General features: G+C 40.9%; 1 protein-coding gene across 1 annotated transcript in view; it reads right to left on the bottom strand.

Moving 5' to 3' along the window:
* SNX9 (sorting nexin 9) overlaps positions 1-2,901 on the bottom strand; it is a 53,941-nt gene extending 51,040 nt beyond the window's left edge. Inside the window, exons 1-2 of the mRNA XM_024748001.1 lie at positions 2,877-2,901; positions 2,184-2,270 (exon numbers count right to left, since the gene is read on the bottom strand). Of these exons, the coding sequence (XP_024603769.1) occupies positions 2,184-2,261 (78 nt within the window). The 5' untranslated portion in view covers positions 2,262-2,270; positions 2,877-2,901. The remainder of the gene's footprint in view (positions 1-2,183; positions 2,271-2,876) is intronic.
* Between the last annotated feature and the right edge of the window lie 23,262 nt (positions 2,902-26,163).

Below are 26,163 nucleotides of genomic sequence, written 5' to 3'. Positions count from 1 at the left end.
CTAGAATCTGGGCTGTCCTTTGTGACCTCTTTGGCCAACAGAATGAGGCGGAGATAATATGGGGTGAGTTCAGAGCTGGCCTCTAGAAGCTTTGTACACTTCAGCTCGCTCTTCTTTCCAAAAGAGCTACTATGAGGATAAATTTGAGTTGCCAGATGATGACAGAGACAAGGCCCAATCTCCCCGTTGCCCCACCCAAAGCCAGCTAACCCCCAGCAGGAGAAATGCCAGACAGATGAGGCCATGTTGGAGTACTCTGCCCCAGCCCTGCACTGGGTGACTGTAGACCCACGGGCGAGCCCAGGTGAGGAGAACCACCCGCTGACTTGTGGATTCCCGAGCAACAACCATCGATTATTTGTTTAAGCCGCTAAGCTTTGGGATTGCCTGTTGTTTAGGAAAACTAACTGGTCCATACTCCCTTAGCTCTCCTGGATAAGTAATATTAATAAACTAAATATCAATAATAACATACTCTATAACAGGATTCCCAGTTTTCAATGTTACTTCAGCAAAGTCCTACTTTTTCCTCTTAAAATAGTAAGGGTTATCTTAAATTCATAAATCATACCCTAATTAGTTAATACCTACCTGAATCTAGATGACATATTCTTTTTAAAAGTCATTTTAAGCCACAACTTTGTCCATTTCTTGACCACAACAGCAACTTAAATACTATTTTACCAAGAAATGAAGAATGCTTCTTCATTTAAAAAAAAAAATCAATAGTAGATAAAAGAACCTTTAATCTCTTCTATGATTAAAAATAGAACCTATTTACTTATATATACCTGGCATATTATATAAAACTACATATACTTTTTCTAACCAGTAGTTTTTTTTTTTAATCTAAAACATACAAAATAGGTCTAAAAAAATACTATCAACATTAAGGAACCACAATCCTCTTAGTCATTCCTTGTTCTCCTTCCTTGGTCTCTGTGCTGCCATAGTCCCCACTCCCTCCCACCTGGTGGAACAGGTGCATCCCTTCCTTCCTCTTCCAGAGTCTCCTTGGCCTTCCTGGTACGTTTCTTGACATGCTTGCTCAAAGATGTCCAGGGAGCCGGCCTATCTCCAGCCCTCAGCTCTAGCTCTGCAATTCTATTTCTAAACTGATGCAAAGCTATAGGACAGGGTTGATTATTTCTTAGTCTTTAAACTCAACATTAAAAAATAAGCTCTTCTTCCTGACTTACGTACTTTAATAAATTCATTTGCACCATTCTCTTAGGTGTGAAGGCCAAAAACCTCAGGGGGATGCCTGACTATTTCTCACCAATAGTATCTAATCAGGCACCAAGTCCTCCTGGTCTGACTCTCCAGAGCCTCCTGCATCCATCTTCTTTCTACTCCTATTGCTACTACCCAAGGTCATGATCCTAGGCGCCAGCCACACCAATTCATTCAATACACCTCTGCTAGATTAATTTCCTTGAAGTGCAGGTCTCATCATGTCACCTCCCTACAACAATATCAACAATAAAACCAAGCAAAACCCTTAAATGAATCCACTGCTTCCCAAATGAAATCCAAGGCTGTAGCCTGGCTTCAGGTCCTGTCTGGTTTGGCTCTAAGAGCCTGTTTTCTCAGCCCGTCTCCTACTGGCATATATATACCTGTACTCCTGGGACACTTGTTTACTTGCAGTGTCCCCTGCAGAAGAGAAAAAGCAGGGCTTAGAGGCCAGTGGATGTGGTTTTGAATCCCGGTTTTGCCACTTACAAGCAGAAGGGTCTTGGTCAAGTTACTTAACCTCTCTAAGGTTCATTACCCTCATTTGTAAAAAGAGATTAAAAATACCTACCTCACACAGTTCACAGAGAAAATACATCAAAAAATATACGCATAGTACTTAGCCAAACACTCGGCTCACAGGCCATGAATAAATGGTAGCTGAGGCTGCTAAACAACACTGGTCACTTTCTGATCTCTATACCTGTGTCCAGCTGGGATCTGTCCCAGATGTCGCTCCAGTTCTGCCTGATGGAGCCCCATCCAGCTATTTTTAGGGGGTCTTAATTGTTCTCAGTGTTTATGTAATAGATTATTACTTCAATATTAATACTTCACAAGCAACAGGAAAGAAATTCATGTGGGTCTGAATGATCAACCTGTTAAAAAAAATAAAATCTTAAAAATAAGTCCTTAAGGGACCGATTTAAACCTAACAGTTCTCTTACCGGATTTGTAATTGTGATGATTTCTCCTTCATTAACTGTCAGTTCATTATTTCCAGGTTCAGCAGCAAAATCATACATAACCCGAGCCTATTGGAAGTAGAGAAGAAAAGAGGAAGTTACAAATGTAAACGTAACAGTCAAAAAAGAACCACCTATACCGTTCACTTTGTAAGTGTGCTGGTGTGAACATCACATCATGACCATGATTGCAGTTGTTTTGCAAGAAAGGAAGACATAGTACCAAAATGATTCATCAGCCCTATTTGTGAGGAAGAATGAAACCAATGGTGAGAGCCCTGCTCTGCTTTGGAAACAGGGAAGGTTTCTGGTAGCTGCCCACACTGCATTTAGACATCGGCCCCCAAAGTACTGAAAATAAACCCATTTCATCAAGGAGAAAAGAGCACGGCCTTTCTTTTAGGAGGTAAGAAGTAGAAATACAGATACTGTTCATTCTGGGAACACTCAATCTCAGGGCCTGAGGGATCTCCACAGACACACAAGTATGTACCCACATCAGATTCATAATCTTCAGATTAATCCCTTGCTATGAAACTCTCACTGTTCCTTATCTAGGATAAATTTTGATAGTGCAGCATCCCCTAGCCAACTAAACGTGGAAATTTAAGACGTGGGCAGCAAGATATATCCATACTCTTCTACTAGAATACTTCCTACTATACGACGACTTACCTAGGGCTCTGGTATAGTGGTCGGGTAACCTGAGCAGCTGTGATTTTCACACTTCTCCTTGCAATGGAATCTGAATTTCATAGAAAACAGACTAAAGGGAAGCTGTTCTGGTTGATGTGAGGTGGGGTTGCCCTTTCAGGGTCTTCCTGAAGCGGATCCTTGAGGCACCAACCCAGAGATGTGGGTTCCTTGGAATAACTGCCAGGCACGTATTCCAAGAGAGACACAACCACTGTTGTAAAAATACAAATACTTTACATATACTTTTGTGATATATAATAAATATATTACATATATTTAATCCATTTCAAATTCTAAATAACTGTCTTTCATGGACTATCTTATAGAAGCAAGTCCACCTTATAAATTGGAGGCCGCATGAACCTAGCTAACATGGTTTGTTTTAAAAGTAATTGTCCTATGAGGCAAAATGAAGTCTGCCTACAGGGCTAGACAAATTAGCCTAATGGAATGCATTCCTTTAACAAGTATTTGCTGCACACCGACCATATGGCAAGAACTGTGCTGGCCCTTTTGCTGGCCAGGGCTCTTTCTCCACACCTGCTTAAGGAGTCTGAAATCCTTATAACAGGAATCAAGGATTCACCTCCTGTGATAAAAGATTAGGGGAAAATAATCCCCAATACTAATTTATTTTGAAATACATCAAAAATAATAAGATGAACTGATGGAGGAATATGTGATAAAGCAGGTACAGTAAGTAAAATGTTATTTATAGAATCTACAATAGATAATGGAATTACAGTGCCCAATGGAAAATGAGTTCAACTTTTTGACATGCTTGAAATTTTTCATAATAAAATGTTGGAAGGAAACAAATGGTAGTGTACAGTCTGCCAGTCAAGAAATAGCATCAGGGCTTCCCTGGTGGCGCAGTGGTTGAGAGTCCGCATGCCGATGCAGGGGACACGGGTTCGTGCCCCGGCCCGGGAAGATCCCACATGCCGCGGAGCGGCTGGGCCCGTGAGCCGTGGCCGCTGAGCCTGCGCGTCCGGAGCCTGTGCTCCACAACGGGAGAGGCCACAACAGTGAGAGGCCCGCGTACCGCAAAAAAAAAAAAAAAAAGAAAGAAATAGCATTAGATCCTTTACTGCTATCGGCTGGGAGGCTGGGAAGGGGGACGGAAAGCCAGGCTCAGGGACAGTGAGAATTCTGGAAGCATTCCAGTTTTCCTTAGGTCACTACAAAGGACAAGGACACCAAGCCGAGGTATGTTCGTCACACAGCTGCAAAAGTAGATAGAATTCTGCTTGCCATGTTGGGGACTATTTTTTTAAAACATGCCACACCCACCTCAATCCCTCGTGCAATGAGGGCAGATAGGAGATAAACGCCTGAGGAGGGAGACAGGGGTCCCCAGGCCAGGACTCACCCCCCCAGGACAGCGAGATTCCCGGGGAGGGGCGGGGCCTGGCAAGCTGAGGAGAGCCAGATGAGGAACCTGCTTTTTGTTCCTGTTCCTTAAGAATCCTGGTTAACAACTTTTTTGATCCGGTTAAACCCAACTAACCCACAGATAGAGAAAACTAAAGCCTCTTTTTTACTAAAGTTACAACTTGGTGAAACAGAATGTGAAACAAGCCAAAAATAAAAAAAATGGAAACTCCCTTACACATTTAAGTATTACTGAACATTTACCCGTGGAAAATGTCTATAAACACTATAGGTTTATTTAACACGTTGGTTTAAGACTTTTCTTTTTTAACCTAGAGATGCTTCTTAAGAATTGTAACTGAGACTAACTTTGGAGAACAAAAAGATTTAAGGGCTTCCCTGGCGGCTTAATGGTTGACAGTCCGCCTGCCGATGCAGGGGACACGGGTTCGTGTCCCGGTCCGGGAAGATCCCACATGCCCCGGAGGGGCTGGGCCCGTAAGCCATGGCCGCTGAGCCTGCGCGTCCGGAGCCTGTGCTCTGCAACGGGAGAGGCCACAGTAGTGAGAGGCCCGCACACCGCAAAAAAAAAAGGCACGTCCCCAAATGAGCGTGAATGTCAACAGGAAGGGAAAAAAAAAGGCCATTCAGCCTATAAGAGTAACTCTTCTTACAAAGTTTAGGCCAGACTGGAAACCTCCGGCACCCTCCTATTATCCACTCCTTCTCTCTCCTGTCCCTCCTTGGCTTCCAGGTCTCCTCACCTTCCTGCCTTCACCGCCACTACAGGACCCACACAGATGAAGATGCTGACCTCGACCTCAACTGCCAATCTGCCCAACTATTTTCTGATGTGGTCTTTGAAAGAAAAGGTCATTTTTCGACACCGCCTTTTCCAACGTTAGCTGTACATTAAAAAATGACTCCAAGTATATTCAAGAGCTAAATTTCCACACAGTAGATAACTTCATACCGTATACTGAATACATACCGTCAACCACAATTAATCTCTTCAAACAGCAATTTCAAAAAGTATTACAGAGGAAGCGAATGGCTGGTAGATAGCAATCCTGTATATAAGTTATTTTATCTAGATATAGTAAGATAAACAGTGGATTCACAGCTTCAAACTAAGTGTTCCAGGAGCTAAGCGTTCCAGAATTCTAAGTGTGCCACACACACCTGTCTGATGTGTGCAGAACCCATCATCCTGAACATACCTCATTCTTTCGGACCCATGCTGTAAACATCTGTTACTTTGCTCCACATCCCTTCCTTTTGGAAACTTCCTGCCTGGCTCCAAATGACTGGTGAGCATGTGAGCCAAACAGGGAAAATCAGAATGCGACAGGGATGCTGGGAGAGTGGGTCTTTTTCTCTGAAAATGTTGCCGGCGGCTACAAGTCTGAAGAATGAAGTGGGGGGAAATCAGAATGGAAGGAGGAAGAGAAACAGTATCCTGATGAGAGCACCTGAAGGACAAGACCAAAGCCATTTCTCCCCTTGTGGACGGTTCACTCACAGTAACGAGTGCATCTCCTTTTGTCCTTATGAGTTCAGACTGTCAGTTGCAATCTAGAGAGTCCAAGTTGATACAAACCAATAATCCCAAACCAAAGAATTTTTTAAGAAAACATCCTAAATAAAAAAACACTGTACATAAGTTCATTGCTGTATTTCCTATTTTGCAAAACAAAACCTAAAATGTACAATAATAGAGAATTAAACAGTTCCAAATAGCAAAAAAACTGGCAGCAAAAAAATTTCATATGGGGGTTAGAAGACAAGCTCCCATTCTTACACATCTGCTTCTTTCACATAAATCACAATTAAATCTTGGGAAAAAGCAGTAAACCTTCAGTGATGCAGCTCTCCCATCTTTAAAGCAGAGACACTCAATCAAAAAATGAGTAAAATATGTAAACCTTCAGAAATTCGGGGACTGAAGAATCCCTTATTAATCTGACACCCTTGAGAACTGAAGTTTTGCATGTAGGTGATATTTCTATAAAATTAATTTATCTTTTTAAATGGCAAGCTTGTTTTACTTAAAGACACTCTTGACACTTTTTATAAAATTTACATATTTAATGACTTCCTATATCTTGTCTCTACCTAATCCACAAGATCATCAGAAGAAACAGAACTCACTCTAACAGACCCTGAGAGCATTATTATACCACTGATATATGTAGATGTATTTGTCTTTTTTATAAGTGGTTAAGGCGTAAATGCTTTTCAGTTTCTATCAATCTGTGATTTCAACAGCCGTTGCTAAATCCTGGCCTGTGCTTGTTCACTTGTTATTTTGAATCAAATAAAGAATCTTAAATTATCCCCATAAAATTTCATCTTGTTAGATTCAGCCCATTGCTCCAACCTATTAAAAGAGTTTTCTGAATTTCTAAACCACCATCCAATTATCCCTTATCCTTTTCTGCTGAGTCATTAGAAAGTCTGATAAGCATGCTTTCCATAGTTTCACCTGTGCCATCAGTAAAACTGTTAAAATATGGCACCGCTGAGGTCCAAGACAGCTGCACATGATAAAAAAAACTCTTTCCGGGGCTTCCCTGGTGGCGCAGTGGTTGAGAGTCCGCCTGCCGATGCAGGGGACGCGGGTTCGTGCCCCGGTCCGGAAAGATCCCACATGCCGTGGAGCGGCTGGGCTCGTGAGCCATGGCCGCTGAGCCTGCGCGTCCGGAGCCTGTACTCCGCAGCGGGAGAGGCCACAACAGTGAGAGGCCCACGTACCGCAAAAAAAAAAAACAAACAAAAAAACTCTTTCCAAGGAGACATGGATCAATTGATTATGTTTTGGGCATGTTGCTCTTAAAATTTCCAAGTAAGGAAATAAACTTGGTTTGTTTCCTTAACTGTTTACAAGCAATGTGCTTGATAAACTATTCAGGATTAGAGTGAAGATGACTGAGTTCTACCAAGGTTTTATTTTAACAGTTGTTCTAGTAAAAGATCTTTTCCCAGTAGAAGAATTTTCTAAAAATTCTGGTAGCACCCATCGAGAATGGCTGAAAATTAATTTTCTTATGTAAAAATTTCAAGAATAAACTACCAGTAAAATCCATATGTTCTTTTAAAAATGTTTTTCTTAAAATGGGTTTATATCTGTCATCCTGAAATATGATGCACTTAGAGGAATGTTCTAACTGGTCAACCAGACAAGTAGCTTGAGAAACTTCCAAGGCAAACAGAAATGTAAACAGAAATTCACTGAGTGCAGGAATATGTTTCCAAGAAACATTTAGGATAATCTTAAATCTGTGTGTAACAAAGGGCAATTATACAATCGCAAGGGGGAAGAAATCCTGAATACTTAAAATAAACCAATCAAATTGTACCATCCACTTCCATGTTACTCCTCCCAGCCTCTATTCCACTCATGCACAACGATTCTGGGAATACTTGGACCAAGGGAATCCTCTGAACTGAGGCCATGTTGTAACCAAGCAGCTGGAGGTTGGGATGATTTTAAGAAACTTTCTACCCAAACTCACCCAGATCAAAGCTTCTTTATGTGTTTTATATGAGAACAATCAGAAGAAAGCATTAGTTATTTGATGTGGTGGCATCAAACTGGCCATATCACACATAACATCACTATTACCCAAAATCACTAATATATAAAACATGAACTACAAAAGAATCTTTGCAATTTGTATCACAAAGTTTTAATCTTAAAAAGCATCTAGAGCTCAAGAAAAAGATCAGCAACCCATCAGAAAAAATGAGCAGAGGACTACACAGTTCATAGAAAAATATAAATGGCCCTTACATCATTTATGTGTGAAAAAAATGCTCAATTCCACATAAAGGAAGACAAATTAATTTGGTAGATGTAGCCACATTTCCCTCCACTGGGGATTGTACCATTTAAACCTCTGCCAGCAATATATATGAATGTAACGGTTCTCCGCAGTTTCACAAACAATCAATTACCCAACTTTTGCATTTCTGCTCATCTTATAAGTGAGAAATTCTACTTCAATAGAGTTTTCAAGATACATTTACCCTTAGATCCAGAAGTCGCATTTTGCGAATCCATTCTCTAGCTGCACCTGTGCACGTGTGTACAAGGTTATTATTTAGTGCAATATGCAAAAGCAAGGATGATCCTGAAGGACAGTTAATAAATGAAATAAATGAAAAAGGAATAACAGAATTAGAACATCGTTTTTCAATCCTTAATAATTTAATGCATCTAAGCACAGTGCATCCAAAAGACAACCAGACACTACTTGCCTTCTGATGGAATACAATGCCAGTCACATACTTGAAAAAAGAATTCGAATCTTATTGACCCTCTAGATCCTAGTACCAATTTACAAGACATACAAAGGAATATGTTACACTCTGCAATGAGGATGCAGTAAGAAAATCCAGATGTAGGAAATCACAGAACCCATTTTCTCTAACAAACAAATCTGAAAGACAAAAACAAGCCCAGGCACAGGGGCAAAGAGGAAGGGAAGTGAAGGAACTTATAAATTGACAGGCTTAGACAATTCATTATGACTGCTATATATACCTCATTTGGATTTTTATTTTTTTTAATTTATTTCTCTTCATCGTACTCGTTTTTTCATTTTTTAAAATTGCAATACAGTTGATTTACAATGTTTCAGGTGTACAGCAAAGTGATTCAGTTATATAGAGAGATTCTTTTTCATATTATTTTCCATTATAGGTTATTACAAGATATTAAATATAGTTCCTTATGTTATACAGTGGGTCCTGTTGTTTATCTTATATGTGGTGTTGTGTATCTGTTGATCCTAAATTCCTAGTTTGTCCCTCCCCACCTTATTTGGATTCTAAGTCCAACAAAATGCAAAAAAGATGATAATATTTGAGACAATTGAAAATTTGAACACTTAAGGGCTCTGAGATATTTTAAAGTAGTCAATTTTCAAGTATCAAAATAGTATTGTGGTTATATTTTTAAAGGACTTTCCATCTTTAGAGATACCCATTAAAATATTTACAGATGAAGTGATAAAAGTATCTGGCATTTCTTCAAACGTAATGCAAGAGCAAAGGAAGCTGATGGGGTCTAGACAAAACAAGGTGAGTCAACAGTTGCCAAAGCTGGGGGACGGGTACAGAGGCTTCATTATACTATCCTACTTTTGAGTATGTTTGACTTTCTCCATAATAAAAAGGATTTTAAGGAAACTATAAAAAGAACCAAAGGAAATCTTAAGTGAGTTTTTAAAATAACCTTGCAGTGGAGGAGGACTTTAAGTACAGAACAAAATCCTGAAGTCCTTAAAAGAGAGAGATGGAGAAACTTCTCTTCTCCCAAAATAACACATACCTGCCTTGCCCGGCAAAAGCCATTGTGAACAAGATAAAAAACAAATGACAAACCAGGAAAAATATTTACAGTTTTTATCACAGACTAAAGGTTGGTTCTCCTACTCTATGAAGGGTAACTACAAATCTGTGAGAAATAAAAGGCTCTTAAAAATGTAAAACCTCTCTTATAAAACAAATATTTCCCATCTATCGGTTGGCAAAAACACAGAAACAAAACTCTGATCACAACACTGCGTGGGTGAGGGTGCAGGTGCAGAGAAACAGGAATTCTTACGTAGTGCTGATGGCAGTGAGAGGCAGCCTGGTAACGCCTATCAAAATCACAAACACGCAAACTCTCTTACTCAGAGACTCTACCTCCAGGAATTCTTCCTCTAGAAATACCCACTTGCAAAAGGTTATTCACTGCAGCACTGTTTACAAGAGCAAAGGACCGGGCCCAGCCTGAAAGGTAGGTACTGGTTAGTCAAGTAGGGCACCTCCATGGAATGGAATACCATGTACTCGAACAAAAAAGAAGAAGGGTTTGCTTATTTTTCACATGTGGAATCATCTCTAATGTACATATATTAAGTGAGAAAATAAAGCAAGGTATAACTATTGTGTTAAAAAAAAAAAAAAAGGAAGAAAATGTACCTGCTTGTGTATGTATAGGATATCTCTGTAAGGATATAGAAGAAATTGATAACACTGCCTCTGAGAAGACAGCTGGCTGAGGGAAGGGAGGAACAGGAGAGGAATTTTCAGTGTTATCCTTTTCATATCAATACCTTTTTAAGTGTGTGTGTTTTCTTAACATGAACTTATTGTTTAGTCAAAAAAAAATTAAAAGCACTGCCTTGTATCTTTACCCAGGAAGCTCAGAATCTTGTTGAAAACACCACACTCTATTTGAGAATGTCTCCCCAGTTACAACAGAACACAAAATGCTCCAGAGTTTAACTCAAAAAAAGGCAATTCAAGGGCTTCCCTGGTGGCGCAGTGGTTGAGAGTCCGCCTGCCAATGCAGGGTAAAAAGGGAGGGGCCCCCCCGCCCAAAAAAAAAAAAAAAAAAAAAAAAAAAAAAAAAAAAAAGGCAATCTGAATCTGTATTAAAATCTACACATTTCTGGAGTTCTCATTCTGAGTACTGTTATTTCACTATATATATAGATACACACACACACACACAGGCACTTTTACAACAATAAAAAAATATAATGAAGTTAAAAAAGGAAAAGTTAGAAAATATTCCTCTTCTCCCCAAAGGGCACAAGTGCTAATAGATTTGAAAGTATCCTTCAAAATGTTCTGCATTTGACATGTGCATTTGCATACACACACACACACACACACACACATACACACACACACACACAGAGAGCCCATCAGAATCACAGTACACGTAAGCCTCTATATTTCACGTTTGCCTCTACATTTCATGTTTTATTCAATCTTAGGATTCTTCATATCAGCACATCTACCTTGTTCTTTTTTTTGGTTTTAATTTATTTTTTGGCTGCATTGGGTCTTCGTTGCTGCGTGTGGGCTTTCTCTAGTTGCGGCAAGGGGGGCTACTCTTTGTTGCAGTGCACAGGCTTCTCATTGTGATGAGTTGTTGCAGAGCACGGGCTCTAGGCGCATGGGCTTCAGCAGTTGTGGCACGAGGGCTCAGCAGTTGTGGCTCACGGGCTCTAGAGCGCAGGCTCAGTACTTGTGGCACGCGAGCTTAGCTGCTCCGCGGCATGTGGGATCTTCCCGAACTAGGGATCGAACCCGTGTCCCCTGCACTGGCAGGCGGATTCTAAACCACTGCGCCACCAAGGAAGTCCCCTACCTTGTTCTTTATCACAGCTGCAAGGTTACCAATCTACTACTCAACCTCCAGGGCAAAGCACAGGAAAACCTACTTAGCTGTGGTTAAGAAAATAACCTCACCCCCACTCCAAATTAAAATAGCTTTACTGTTTTTCCTGATTATAAAATGACATGTGCATTGTAGAAAAAAAGGTAAAAGTTTAACAGCAAACAGTACCCCAAATCCCAAACCTCAGAGACAACAGGTAGGAAACATAAACATTCCCAGGAACTGTGTCTGTCCCTGCCACCCCTGCCCCCCAGCACTGTGTGTTGAAAATGTTTTTCATTTCTCCCCCAAGAGGGGGATGAAATGTAATTATTGGCAACACAGCAATTATGAGCTGGCTCTGGAGCCAGACCATGCGGGTCAACTCCCCACTGTACCGTTTCACCAGCCTTGTAAACTTGGCTCAATTCCTTCAAGTCTCTGTCTCAGACTCCTCAAGAATATGATGAGGCCAACAGCATGTGCCTTGTGACACAAAGGGCTCAATTAATGTTAGCTATCATGACCTTTGGCTTTTTTGATTATATATACATTCTGCGTGTGCTAAAAATTGTTGCCTAACTGTGTCTTCTTTCCAGCCCACCATGGATTCTAGAACTGGCCTGAAAGCTCAAAGGAAAGAGCTGAGTGTTGGGTTACTTTTTCCCACAAAAGGTGGTTCTGGAGTCTGTTACTGCACCAGATTATATGAGAACCAGACCCACCTGAGGGGGGTCAACCAGAAACAGCACCCCCCCAAGTGTAATTTGTGTATGAAGGTAGGGGTGATCCAGCAATGCTGACGGTGGTCCACAAGGAATCCCTCAACCCCGAGCATTTGAAAAAATATTAGAATAATGAAATTCAATCAGGAGACCAATTTTAAAATAAAGTGGCAAAAATCAATAGTTTCTCTCTAAATAATAACTTGATTTTTAAAAACATATATATATAAATATATAAATAATTGGGGGTTACTCCCAAGAGCAACCACAACAAAAAAATACAAAGCAGAAGCGATAACCAAAAGCATGAGGAACCTTAGTAAAGAAAATCTTACCAATAAATCGCACCGTGTTCCTGAGAACAAAGGTAAAACACCATAAAGATGTCTGTCTATAAATATAATGCTGTTTCATCTAAAATCCCAAGGGGATATTTTTTCTGAGAAATTGTGTATGAACTTGCCCCAAATGTATTCTGCTCACTTAAAAAAGGGTACCTGAAACATACCATGACTTGAAAAACAAAGAATGACAAAACTTCATTTTCTGCACTTTAAGGCCACAAACAAAAATCAATAGCCAGAGACTGTACGTTAAAGATTTTTAACTTTTTTTTTTTTTTTTTGCGGTACACGGGCCTCTCACTGTTGTGGCCTCTCCCGTTGCGGAGCACAGGCTCCGGATGCGCAGGCCCATTGGCCATGGCTCACGGGCCCAGCCACTCCACGGCATGTGGGATCTTCCCGGACCGGGGCACGAACCCATGTCTCCTGCATCGGCAGGCGGACTCTCAACCACTGCGCCACCAGGGAAGCCCAGATTTTTAACATTTTCATCCAGCTCTTTAATACAAACTCAGCATAGTTTCCAAAATGGCACAAAGTACCTTACTTATTTTCCTCAATATGTTGAAAGATTAAACTGTCCCATAAAACAAATTCCTGCTTTAGCTATTAGTCTTTCTCTTATGCTAGTGATCACCAGCAAGTACTACTTAGCCCTTTACTACACTGATTACTTTGTACTGAATATTCCAACAATTCCATTTAGAAAAAAATATACTATCTCATAAAAGTTAAGAGAAATAAGTCCTCACAAAGGAATCTATCAAAATATTCTATTATACTCAGTGCTTCAAATGCCTTACGTGGACTGAAATTTCCCCTAAATCCATATTTTTCAAATACCGAGTCTCAGAAAGCTTGCTTGTGTGCTGGGGAAAGCACAGGAAGGGGGATCCAAGCTACAGTGCAGTCTTTATTGCTATCTGGAGACCCTGTGGATAAACTGTGAAACGCTGAACATATGCAAAATGGCAAAAAAATAAACTCGTGCCCTAGAACTTCATCATTTTCCTCGTGTAACCTGAATCAACCGAGGGCCTTTTAGGATAAAACTATTAAAAGGAGAGGTTAAAAAGGCTATAGTACAGACCAACTAAAATAAAAAGAGAAGAGAAAAACTAGAACATAAAATGAATAAGTGATATATCAAAATCTAGTAGTGAAAGCAACTAATCAAGGAAACTCCCTGGCGGTCCAGTGGTTAGGACTCCATGCTTTCACTGCCAAGGGCCCAGGCTCAAGCCCTGGTCAGGGAGCTAAGATCCCACAAGCCTCACAGCACAGCCAAAACAACAAAGAAAACAACTAATTAAAATCAAAGAGCAAAAGCCACAATGGGGTAACTGGTATTAGACTTGCTCTGTTACCACATACAGACAAAAATCTCTAGGAAACTGGGAAAAATACACAAAATAACAGGCTCCAGATACTGGGCAACAGGGCCGCACGGGAGAGGGAATGCTGAGAGAAGGGAAGCATGAGATGAGCCCCATGAAGGCTCCAGCTTTCTGCTTGGTGGCACTCTCTGACACAAATGCTGGGAGAAGCAGGGAGCTCCAAGCAGAAAGCATAGGTCCTGCTAAGTTGAAGAGACAGAGACCAGAATTCCAGGAGGCTAAGGCAGCTGAAACCTGAGGACAAACTACCAGAAAGGAGCTACTCAGAGCAAAAGCTCTAGAAACCTGCACAAAGGTCTCCTTGAGTCTGCTGATAAATACTGCACTGCACACAGCTGGACAAACTGCTTTAAGGCTGCGCAAAGAACAACTCCAGGGGGGCTGCAGGCTGAAAACATTCTCAGAGGTCAGGCAGAACCGCAGGACACTAGAGCTCTGACTGGCCGGAGTGGGGAAATTCCACTGAATACACCCAAAGCATTCAAGGCAGAGACCCCATTCAGGCTGGGGTAGGGCGAAATGTACCTCAGGATAAGGCTACTCGGGACCCATCCTAACAAAACTTAAAAGTAAGCCTTGAAAGAATCAAACTGATTCAAAGGTAACTTAATTGCCTACCAAAACACACTTTAACACCCTTTAAAGGGAGACAGCAAAATCCAGACACTCAGCAACACGCCAACACAATGTCTAGTATCAACAAAAAATTAATAGACAAGCCAATAAATAGAAAAATGTAACGCAGGACACAAACATCAGTCAATAGAAACAAACCAAGAAATGACAGATATAAGAAAACCAGCAGACACTTCAGAATAACTATGATAAATATATCCAGGGACTTAAAGGAACACACGATCATAATAAGGAGGAAAATGCATGTTATAAAAAAGAACCAAATGGAATGACCAGAACTGTAAGCTATAATTTCTCAAATGAAAGAATTTTACTGGATGGGCTTAACAGATGATTAGATACTCCATAAGAAATGATCAGTGAACTTGAAGATATAGCAGTTGAAACTATTAGCAGAAAGAAAAGAGGATAAAAACCTGGGCAGTGACCTGTGAGACAACAGAAAGCAGTCTAACATACATGCAACTGTGATGCCAGAGGGGTGGGGAGGCAGAACAGAAGGAAGAAGTACGATGGCAGAACGTTTTCAGTTTCATGAGAACACAACCCACAGACCCAAGAAGCTGAATAAATCCCACAAAACACAACAAAAAACTACACAAAGAGATCTAATGAAATTGCAGAACATCAGCGATAAAGAGAAATATCTTAAAAACAGCCAAAGGTGGGGGCAGGAGCTGGCTACATGAACAAAGATGACTGCAGACTTCTCGTCAGAAACAATACAGACAAAATCCACCTTTAAAGTGGTGAAAAACCGCAGAAATATCAACCTAGAATTCTACATCCATCAAAAACATCCTTCAAAACTAAAGGTGACATAAAGACATTTTCAGACAAACAGAAGCTGAGAGAATCTGTCACCAGCAAACGGACACTACCAGAAATGTTAAAGGAAGCTCTTTAACCGAAGGAAAATTATACTAGATAAAAAACTGAACCTACACGAAAGAAAGAAGAGCATCAGAAATGAAAGTACGTGGGCCATATAAAAAAAAATGCTTGTTGTTTAATTTCCCTAAAAGATAACTGACTTTAAAAGGATAACTGACTTTTGAAACAAGAATAACAACAGTGTATTGTGGGGTTTATAATATTGAGAAATAAAATGCACAACAAAAAAACAGCACAAAGGACAGGAAAGAGATATATACTGTTACAGAGTTCTTATATGCAAAGTGCTGTAATGTTATTTGAAGTCAGAATGTGTTAAGATAACCAGTTCATTCGATGAACCTCAGGGCACTCATAGGAAGGAAGGAAGGGAGGGAGGGAGGGAGGGAGGGAGGAAAGAAACATGTATGTGTAAGCCAATGGTGACGACAAAAAGGAATACTATTAAGTAATCTAAAAGAAGGCAAGAAAAAAAAGGAACAAAGAATAGATGGGGCAGATAAATAAAAAACAAACAGCAAGAGGGTACACTTGAACAAAATCAAATCAACAGTTATATTAAACGTAGTCTGAACACTCGAATTAAAAGAGAGATTGTCAACTTGATAAAAAAACAAGACCCTGCCTATATGTTATCTATGAGAAATGCACTTTAAGTATAAGGAGATAGAAGACTTAAAAGTAAAGGAATGAAAGGCGAGAACAGATGGCAGTACTATTGCTGGGGCTCTAGCTCACATTAGGATACAGCATGGGGCAGCAGAAGGAAGTGGACGCAGACTTCCCACCAGGACTGAACCACCAGCTGGCAGGGTGACTGCCTCAAATACATGCCTAATAGTAGAACCAAGGTTCAGGATGTCTGAACTCCTGCACAGTTGACTCTGGATGTGCGTGGAAGAAGCAGGCAGGTAGGTGTCACTACAAAACTACCCCACACGAGAGACAGGAAAGGGTGAGCAGTGAAGACGGAAGAAGGACACTGGAGCCCTTTTTTTCTGAAGATAAGTTGGCCTTTTTCTGGGACCAGTTAACAAAATATATACACTTCAGGAAGTAGACAAAAATTTCATAATAGATAGTGGGCAAAACTTCAATGTCAGAAAAAAAATGGTACACCAGGTATTGGATATCCTCTCCAACTTCAAATGCCTCAAACACTGAGCAAAATCTATGAAACAACAGTTTTCAGGCAATGGACAACAGGCAGCACAGGACAGCGACCCCTGAGAGATGGGGGGAAACCAGGCGAGCCCAAGAACTGCCACAGCTTTCCGGAAGCTCAGGCAAGGGAAACCCAGGCAAAGGCTGTCAACCTCGGCACTGCGGACGCAAAGATGGGAGTGAGGGGAGGCCCAAGAGGTGAGCGCTCACAAGGTAAGAGTGTGGGAGAGGAAAGAGCTGCACAGACACTGTTCTGGGGATCTGCAGAGGGACCCGCCCTCAGAGTCTCCAACTGAGAACTGATCAGCACGTGCAGCAAATAAACTGGCCAAGGAAGAACCACCAGAAGGAGCAGCGAGGACCACCTCCACGAGTGTAATTAAGAAATATCTGGGATAACATTAGCATTTTGCAAAACAGAGTTTAGTTTATAAATTCAAGAGATTTATGATTGCCTGTAAAATAGTAAGTTTATGTTATATATATTTTACCGTAATTTTTAAAGGTCCATACAAATAAATAGTACAATTGTGGAAAAAGAATAATAATGGTACGCTAACTGCACTGGCTTCCTTCTACGGAATTAGCCTTCTGTGGCTGATGGTACACTCAAACACATTCACAGCCACCAGCGGCTAGCAGTAATACGGGTTGAAAAGTCAAAGAAACAAAGATATGATCTCAAAAGTGCTCTGCCAGAAGCCTTAAACAAAGTAAAATACTTTAAATATAGACGCCAAGCACACAGAGCAGATGTGATGAGCTTCACACTGTAAAACCACTTTAAATTTTTTGCTTTAGGGCGCTTTTGGGAGTTACATGTAAGCACATGACCTTGGTTCTAACTTCAAAAAACAAAATAGGAACTTCCCTAGCGGTCCAGTGGTTAGGACTCCAAGCTCTCACTGCTGAGGGCGAGGGTCCAATCCCTCGTCGGGGAACTAAGATCCCATCCCGCAAGCTGCAGTGTGGCCAAAACAAAAACAAAACAGAAAAGAGAAAGGAGAAAGGCCAGGAGAAAACTCCCTCAGCAAACTACAAAGATAACCACACCCTACACTGTATACTGGGAGGCTCTCAGCCAGATACACTTTCTAACTACTCCATGATTTTAAACTTCTCTGCTCTTTCCTTCCCATTAGCATTTAAACCACTCATGTCCATCACATCTTTAAAAAGAAAAAATTCCTACCTCAACCCCAAATATTCCTTTGACCAATGCCTTCTCTTAACATCTCTAAGAAATTTGAATTTTTTTATTACTTCAATTTATTTTATTTTTTATTGACATATAGTTGATTTACAATGTTAATTTCTGCTGTACAGCAAAATTCAGTTATACATGATTCAGTTATACATATATATAATTTTTTAATATTCTTTTCCATTATGGCTTATCGCAGGATATTGGATATAGTTCCCTGTGCTCTACAGCAGGACCTTGTCGTTTAGCCATCCTATATGTAATAGTTTGCATCTTCTAACCCCAAACTCCCAATCCATCCCTCTCCTACCCCTCCACCCCCTTGGCAACCACAAGTCTGTTCTCTCTGTGAGTCTGTTTCTGTTTTGTAGATAAGTTCATTTGTGTCTTATCTTAGATTCCACATATAAGTGATAGCATATGGGCTTTGCCTTTCTGTTTTTGACTGACTTCACTTAGTATGATCATCTCTATCCCAACCATCCATGTTGCTGTAATTGGCATTCTTTCTTTTTCATGGCTGAGTAGTATTCCAGTGTATGTATGTACCACATCTTCTTTATCCATTCAAAAGAAAGTTAAATGTTAAGAAGCGCTGTCCGCATTCACTGTGTCGACCTCATCTGCTACTCACTCTTCACCCCACAGTAGCTGAGCTTCGCCCGCGTTACCCTGCTGGAACGGCTCTGTCGAGGCCACTAGCAACCCTCCTGTGGGGGCCAACCCAGTGGACCTACGCGGCCCTCAGCTCACTCCACCTCCTGGCTGCAAAGGACACCGCCATCCACTTCTTGAAACACTCTTCCCTTTGTTTCGCCACATGTGACCTCTTCTGGTTTTCTGCCTTCTCTCCTTTCTCAGGCTTCTTTTTGGAGACAGGCCACCCTATAAAAGTTTATGTTCCCCAGGATCCTGTACTCTTCTTACTGGACACACTCTTCCTGCATGATATTCACCCTGACAACTTCCACTTGCCATCTTTACACTGATGAATCCCAGACCTGTACATACCTTCCCTCTTTCTTCACCTGATCAAATCCTATTCATGTTTCATGCCCCTTAATTCACTTAGATTTCACTTGTGGGAAACATTCTGTGACCTCCGACATCCGCCGTGGATCTCTCCTACAGCCTGCCTTTGGGCCTATGTCGTACTTCCCCATCATTGTATTTACACGGTGTTATTTTTGCTTGTTTACCTGTGGTGCATTCTCTACTAAACTGTAAGTTCCTTCTCTATCGTGTTCAGCACAGTGCCTGACACAGCAATCAGTCAAATGCATATTTGTTAAATGAATGAATTATTAATCCATTTACCACATAGTATGGTATCTACTACCTACTAGGTGTCTGATGTTCAAGTTAATGAATTCATTGCCATTTCCAAATAAATTTCATCTCACTATTTCAGTTTTGAGATTATAGAAATCATAGTTTTCTTGGGATGAAAAACTTCATTTAGTCTAGGTTTACCGCCCCAGCTTAAGAACAAAAAACCATTTAACAGACAATCATTCATCTCTTAATTTTATAAACTAAACTGTTTTGTAAAATGCCAATGCTTATCCTGAACGTTTCTTAATTATACTTTTCCTAAATCTCTACCATGACTTTGGGGAAGAATTTCCCTCCAGCCTCCTAGGTTTTTCTGCTTAAAGCCATCAGAGGCCATGTTTAGAGTCTGCACTCTCCTGGGATGCTCTGTGGTCGTTAAAGCCGATGGCCGGATACCAGGCCGAAGCTAGGGGGCAGGTACGCATTCATTTTGTCAACAGATACGTAACAGGCAGTTACTACCACCAGGGCGCCTACCTTCCCTCAGAAGTGTTTGTTTTAGGAGGAGAAGACAGCCACTCAACACACAAGGTACTTGCAGGTGGTGGCAGGTGCTGGTAAAGAGCTTAGTCAGGTGATGTGATAGAGTAACGGGCTGGTGGAGGTTACTTTAAATGAGGTTGCTGGGGAAGGTCACCTTGAGGAGGCGTCATGTGACCTGAGACCTATGAATGAGGGTGCCAGCTGGTGAAGAACAGGGACCGCGGGAGGACGCAAGGCCAGGTACGATGGGAGGAGCAGCAAGTGCAAAGGCCCCGAGGAAGCACCATGCAAAGCCAAGGGTAAAAATACAAATCAGAGGTCAAATAATACAAAGGTACATTTACAAAGAGTTTTAAAAATTAACGCTTTGTTTTTAGCAGGGCTTCTCTGCTGTGTCTATGTAAATAAACTAGCATTCAGGAGAAAGAAAAGTATATAATTTATATATATATATATATATATATTCATATATATATGAATAAAATATACTGAAAAAGAGTTATAGGAATTAAGCACTACTAAAACCAGAGCAGAAGCCGTGTAGCATTATGTAGGCTTCCCTCCTTCTCCCTGGGCCCTTGGTACAAACGAATAATCTATCAGCACAGTCTGTACAGGGCCTCAGTCCCTCCCAGCAATGTCCTCCTAGCAGCTTCTGCTTGCCATCTCTGTCCTAAAAGTTCAATAATCAAAATGGATAAAATTTTAAAAAAAATTTTTAAGTTAGAAAACTCCTGAAGACTGTATGCCTCGTGGTCCTTCTTTTATGAGTGTGATACATTTTCCTTGTTTTAAAAAGATTAAAAGTATAATTCATTAAGAAAAGTCTTTTCTTAATGACTTTTCTTAATGACTCAGAGTCTCCGTCCTAACCATGTATTATTGGATAAGACAGAAGACACTGGATACTTATTTTCTAGTTCTAGGTCTCACCTTTCACACATGAAAAATGACAGGATAATGTGCAAGTCCCTTTGGGCCTATTTAAAGAATTTAAATTAACTATCTTAATCTATTTAAAGGACACTACTATACTTAAGTGAAATGTACATATCTTTAAAATTAAACTCAAAATGATGCTTCCTCTTAAAGTCATCTACATAAACACACATACAACTGGGTTACAGGAGGAACATGGGTGTCTGCTTTTAACTGACACTTGGATGAAGGCCATTACTCTTAACTATGATTTATTTTCATCAGTGGTTCCTCTTCAGGGCAACTTCTCTTCTAAATTCATACAGCTAATATACAACTCACTACAGAACTACAGCTGGTTTTCATCGGATCACAAGTGTACAGTTAAAGATACAGTAAAGTGAGACTGCCAAGGAGAATTAAGTTAGGGAGATACAATGTAATTTGAAGAGCTGACAGTGTTTATCACACCAAAAAATGGAAGAATGAATCATACTTAGTCAAATGAAGAGATTTAGACTAAGCAGCGACCAAGAGATGGGAAAAATGCAGAACGAGGGAGTCATCACATGCGAAAATGGAGAGGCCAGAAACCTTCTAACCAGACACCTTCTATGACACAGGAAATCTACCTCCAACCAGGTTTTTGCTAGCATCCTCTTTTCTCTTTCTAGGTGGTCCTTCCTGCAACCTAAAAAACACTACAAAAAGAGAAAACCAGGCAGATGAGAAAGGTGAGGTGGGACTGTTTCGAGGCAGGAGGTACTTCACGTATGTCCTTCCTTAATTTTCAAAGCAACCCTCAATGGTGGTATCACTCAGTTCTGCAGGAGAAACAGCAGCTCATACCAATTACATACATCAAGTAACCTGTCTTGAGGTAGAATGCCCGACAAATGGGAGAACTGGAGTTTTAACCCAGCACTCTGCCCTGCGCCTTCTGTGATGTCAGTTACCCTGGAGCAGGTCGGATCCGCCCCTTAACTGATCTTCCCGCCACAGTCTTTCCTCTCAGCCTGTCAATCCTGCCCACCGCTGCCAGAGGCTCTCTCGATAAAACTGGCATCACATCACGTACCAAAAAGTCCCAATGATTTCCTGTTCCCTAGGATCAAGTTCAGATCCATTTCCCTGGCGTTCACCATCCTCCATAATCTAACTTCACCCTAAAAAGCTAACCCTGTCTCCCACTCTGCAACACCAAACCCGTGCCAGTCAACTCTCTTCTCTCACCCAGTAAGACACCGCTGGAATCAGCACGGTGGAATGCTCGCAACATTCACGGCCTCCGCTTCCCTCTTCACTGGGGGGTTAAAAAACCCCTTTTGGGCTTCCCTGGTGGCGCAGTGGTTGAGAGCCCGCCTGCCGATGCAGGGGACACGGGTTCGTGCCCCGGTCCGGGAAGATCCCACATGCCGCAGAGCGGCTGGGCCCGTGAGCCATGGCCACTGAGCCTGCGCGTCCAGAGCCTGTGCTCCGCAGCGGGAGAGGCCTGTGTACTGCAAAAAAAACCCCAGAAAACCCTTTCGTTCAGGCTTTCATCCCTCCCTCTTGTGAGTCAGGTAAGGTAACCCTATGTCTAGCTCTAGGGACTGATCTAGGCCTGATTAGCTGAAGCCAGTGTTTCTCCACAGTGGTACAGTTAGCACTGGGGCAAGGGGAGGACAATTCTTCACATTGGGACTATCCTGCAAGTCATAAAAAGTTTAATATCCCTGCAAGGGATAAGATAGGCTCTGGCATAATTACAGATGAGGAACCATAGCCCGGAATGGTTAATTTGCTTACGGTCACAGAGCCAGAAAATAGCAGAGCTGGGACTGCAACCCAGGACTGTCCTTTCCAGTACACCCTGCAGGCTCCCAGCTCTTACTCAAAAAATCATCTACTGAATATCCATTACCAATCACTCCATGAGGATATGAAAACAAGCAAGGAAGAGCCACTGCCCTCAAAGGCTAGTCAGAAAGAGCAACAGTTACAACAGCAGCAGTGTGATAAAGAGGACGCACAGGTAGAACAGAAGCACAGCAGGCAGAGAACTCAGCTGTGGGCAGGGAAGGAGGTGTCGGCAGGGAGGCACAGATCCGAGAAAGCCAGGGAGAGGGTATTCTGAGCCTTAAATGATTCGGCCAGTATCTTTTATTTTCCCATTGAGTATGTACACTTGTTTTTTAAAATACTAAAACCACGAGGGCCTCAAGAATAGAAGCTACATTTGTCTTTACTTCTTTCACATCCCCTATGGTAAACCTAGTTACTTTAGTTTCAAATTATAATAAGCACTGAACATCGGCTAAATTGAAATGCAGAGAAAGATCACGTCCCATTACCACCAGCAGAATATATTGGTTCCGAAGGATTAAGTCTTCCCTACTTCTAGGGTAGAAGGAAAGATTAACAAAGAAACTGTAACTTGTAAGTTCTCCATTCTCGTAAGATCCTCTAAATTTAAAGAGTTATGATATTATTTTCTTTTGTAAAATAGAAACTTCAGTAAACTACATTTTGTTATTTTTTAGATAATTGTCTAATATCCACATTCACTGAAAATGTTACAAAAGTACTTCTGATAATTGTTTAAATCGTGATATGGCACTAGGATACTGATTTACTAAAGGCAGCTGACCAAGTTAAAATAGTAAGGAACAAATACTGCATTCATCACCCACCATCAATTCTCCTCAAAGCCAGATGGGTTCATGAGAACCATACTCTAACCTAAGCAATCCCAGGTAACCAGCCACAAATATCAACAATCTGACTTATTAATAGGAGAGTATCATGCAGCCTGTATTCCATACAACCCATGTGCCAGGTTTACTGACACGCTCTGTGCTCTGTATAAAACATGCGGCAATGCTGAATGAACTCTTGCACTGAGCAGGCTACTCCCTAATATACAGGGGCAGTTCTGATCCCACCAGTTGCAGCTGTACTTAACTGTTGTAGCTAAGCAACTGAATTATTACATAAGCCGATGAAACAAGAGTGTGAGAAAAGAGTAATTATTTCTAAGAAAACTAAATTGAATGTTTTGAGGAGCTTTGATAAAAAAATAAGTTGCTAAAAAGCTTACTGTCAAAGTAGGCGCAGCTGAGACAACAGTTGAGACAAATGGGAAGCAACAAGTTTTTTAAATCTAAGATTTTGTATTCACAGTACTTTGAAATTGTTTTTAAATTGTTTAAACTCTTTAAAAGAAATGGAGACAACGCATTACAGTATACAAGATGGATCACTCTGAACTTAACAGTTGAGACAAATGGGAAGCAACAAGTTTTTTAAATCTAAGATTTTGTATTCACAGTACTTTGAAATTGTTTTTAAATTGTTTAAACTCTTTAAAAGAAATGGAAACCACAGACAACGCATTACAGTATACAAGATGGATCACTCTGAACCAGGTACATACTCAAAGAAAAGACCTTGGCTTCCTATCAAAGGATTGATAAATAAATGTATATTTACATATTTTAAGTTAAAATAAGATGGTTAGTATTTCCTTTTCAATCTTCATTTTCATCAACTTTTTAACCAACTACAGGTACCACCTGGAGGCTAAAGGCCAGGTATGTCCTTCTCACCTCTGATAAATGCGTACGTAACCCCATTCTTCTCAGCACTAGTTCTAAGCGTCCTCCAATTGCCCACACCAACCACACTGCACAGACAGGCTTCAGAAGGGCCTTGTCTGCTGAGGATTTTGGTTAAGTGTGTAGTTGGCAAGAGGAAAGCAACACACACACATACCCTAAAACCTTTAGGTACGTTAGCTGTAGTCGTACTACCTACAGCTAAATTCATCTTAAATCAACACTGGCAGATTCATACAAATGCCGATTATTAACGGTTTTAAATATCATCAACTAAGCATCTAAACTAGATGGCACTGTCTTTACCTTAATGCATATCAAGCCACATAAATACAGCAAACTATTAACTTATGAAAATGTTTACACTGTATACCATCAGACTGGATATTTCAAGATATTAAAGATTTATTCTGAATTTTTAAGTAGGATAACAGGAATTGTTATGTATTGAGATTTTAAAAATCTTGTTTTTGGAGATACATACTGAAATGTTTATCATGAAACAATATGTCTGGAAGGGGAAAATGGGGGAGGAAGGTTAGAGGAAACAAAATTGGCCAGGAGCTGGTCATTGCTGAGACCGGTGATGGGTACATAGGGGGTTTACTGTACTATTCTTCTTTTGTTTATGTTTGGAATTTTTATAAATAAAAGTTAAAATAAAAAATATTGAATTATGCCAAGCTATCCAGATACTATCTTTAAACCTCCCAGACATGGAGTTTTTAAGCCCAAATAATATGAAATTTCATTAATATATTTCATACCAAAAAAAAATCACAAAAAACAGAAACACTTAATGGAACCAGGAAAAGAATAAAGATTCACTGAATCTCGAAATCCTAGGCCAGGACGATGCCGTTTCTTCTAAGCCCATGAGAACATTCTGACCCAATTCTCAGCGTACCAGTTGCTTTCTCACACTACTGTTCTCAAAACTGCTGAGGCTTCACAAAGTTTACATGAGAAACTGCTTTAGCAAGCAGTGATTCCAGTTAGAAAAGGAAGGAAGGGCTTCCCTGGTGGCGCAGTGGTTGAGAGAGTCCGCCTGCAGATGCAGGGGACACGGGTTCGTGTCCCGGTCCGGGAGGATCCCACATGCCGCGGAGCGGCTGGGCCCGTGAGCCAAGGCCGCTGAGCCTGCACGTCTGGAGCCTGTGCTCCACAACGGGAGAGGCCACAGCAGTGAGAGGCCCACGTAGCCCAAAAAAAAAAAAAAAGAAAAGGAATGAAGTTGGCTGTAATTGGTTATGAATATTTTTAGACCGGCTTAAAATCTGCCAGTCTGGAGCTATTTTACTTAGTCTCTGGGTGAACACCGGTCAAGTCAACAGGATGGTGAAAGCCAAACCAACTGCTTTATAGCCCAAAGGGGCAAATGGTCTGATAGGTATATGTATTTAATTTCAGTATAACCAGGAGACAAGATAGAATTGAAAATTCAGTATGTTAGAGATGCTTTAAATTTTATTTAAAAATTATTTTCAAACGACTGGATTGGGATATTCATATATATTTATATATACATATATAAAAGGATAATCTACTGATCCTTTTGTGCACTGATTGGCTTAAGTGGAGCACAGGATTTTCCTAGCATGATTTTAATTAGAGAAAAATCAATTAAGTTTCAAGAAGGGATCAAATAAGACTTCAGTCCAATGTAAAAGTGAATAGAGCATTAACTCCCTACAGTTAGCTTTGGCTTAATAAAGGTAAGCTCAACTCAAAAAAAAGAAAAGAAACGAAAGGAAGGAAGGAAGGAAGAGAGAGAGAAAGGAAAGAAAAAAGTCAGTTGCTCTTGGTGTGTTGGAAACCCTCCAGTGGTCTCACATCTCGGAATAAATGCCAAAGCCCTCCTCATCAGGCACACTCTGTGAGTGTGGACCTGAGGGTCCTCGCCACTCCCACAGCTCAGCTGGCCTCCATGACCTCACTGACCTCCAGGCACACTCTCCCTGAGGGCAATGCTCTTTCCTCAGAGGTGCAACTTACCAACCTTCCGTCAGGTCTGGACTTGAGGGTCACCTTCTC

The sequence above is a fragment of the Neophocaena asiaeorientalis genome, unplaced genomic scaffold (genome assembly GCF_003031525.2).
Source record: "Neophocaena asiaeorientalis asiaeorientalis breed wild unplaced genomic scaffold, Neophocaena_asiaeorientalis_V1.1 scaffold123, whole genome shotgun sequence".
Taxonomy (NCBI): Eukaryota; Metazoa; Chordata; class Mammalia; order Artiodactyla; family Phocoenidae; genus Neophocaena; species Neophocaena asiaeorientalis.
The sequence above is the reverse complement of the archived record's forward strand: the minus strand, read 5'-3'. Positions and strand labels throughout refer to the sequence as shown.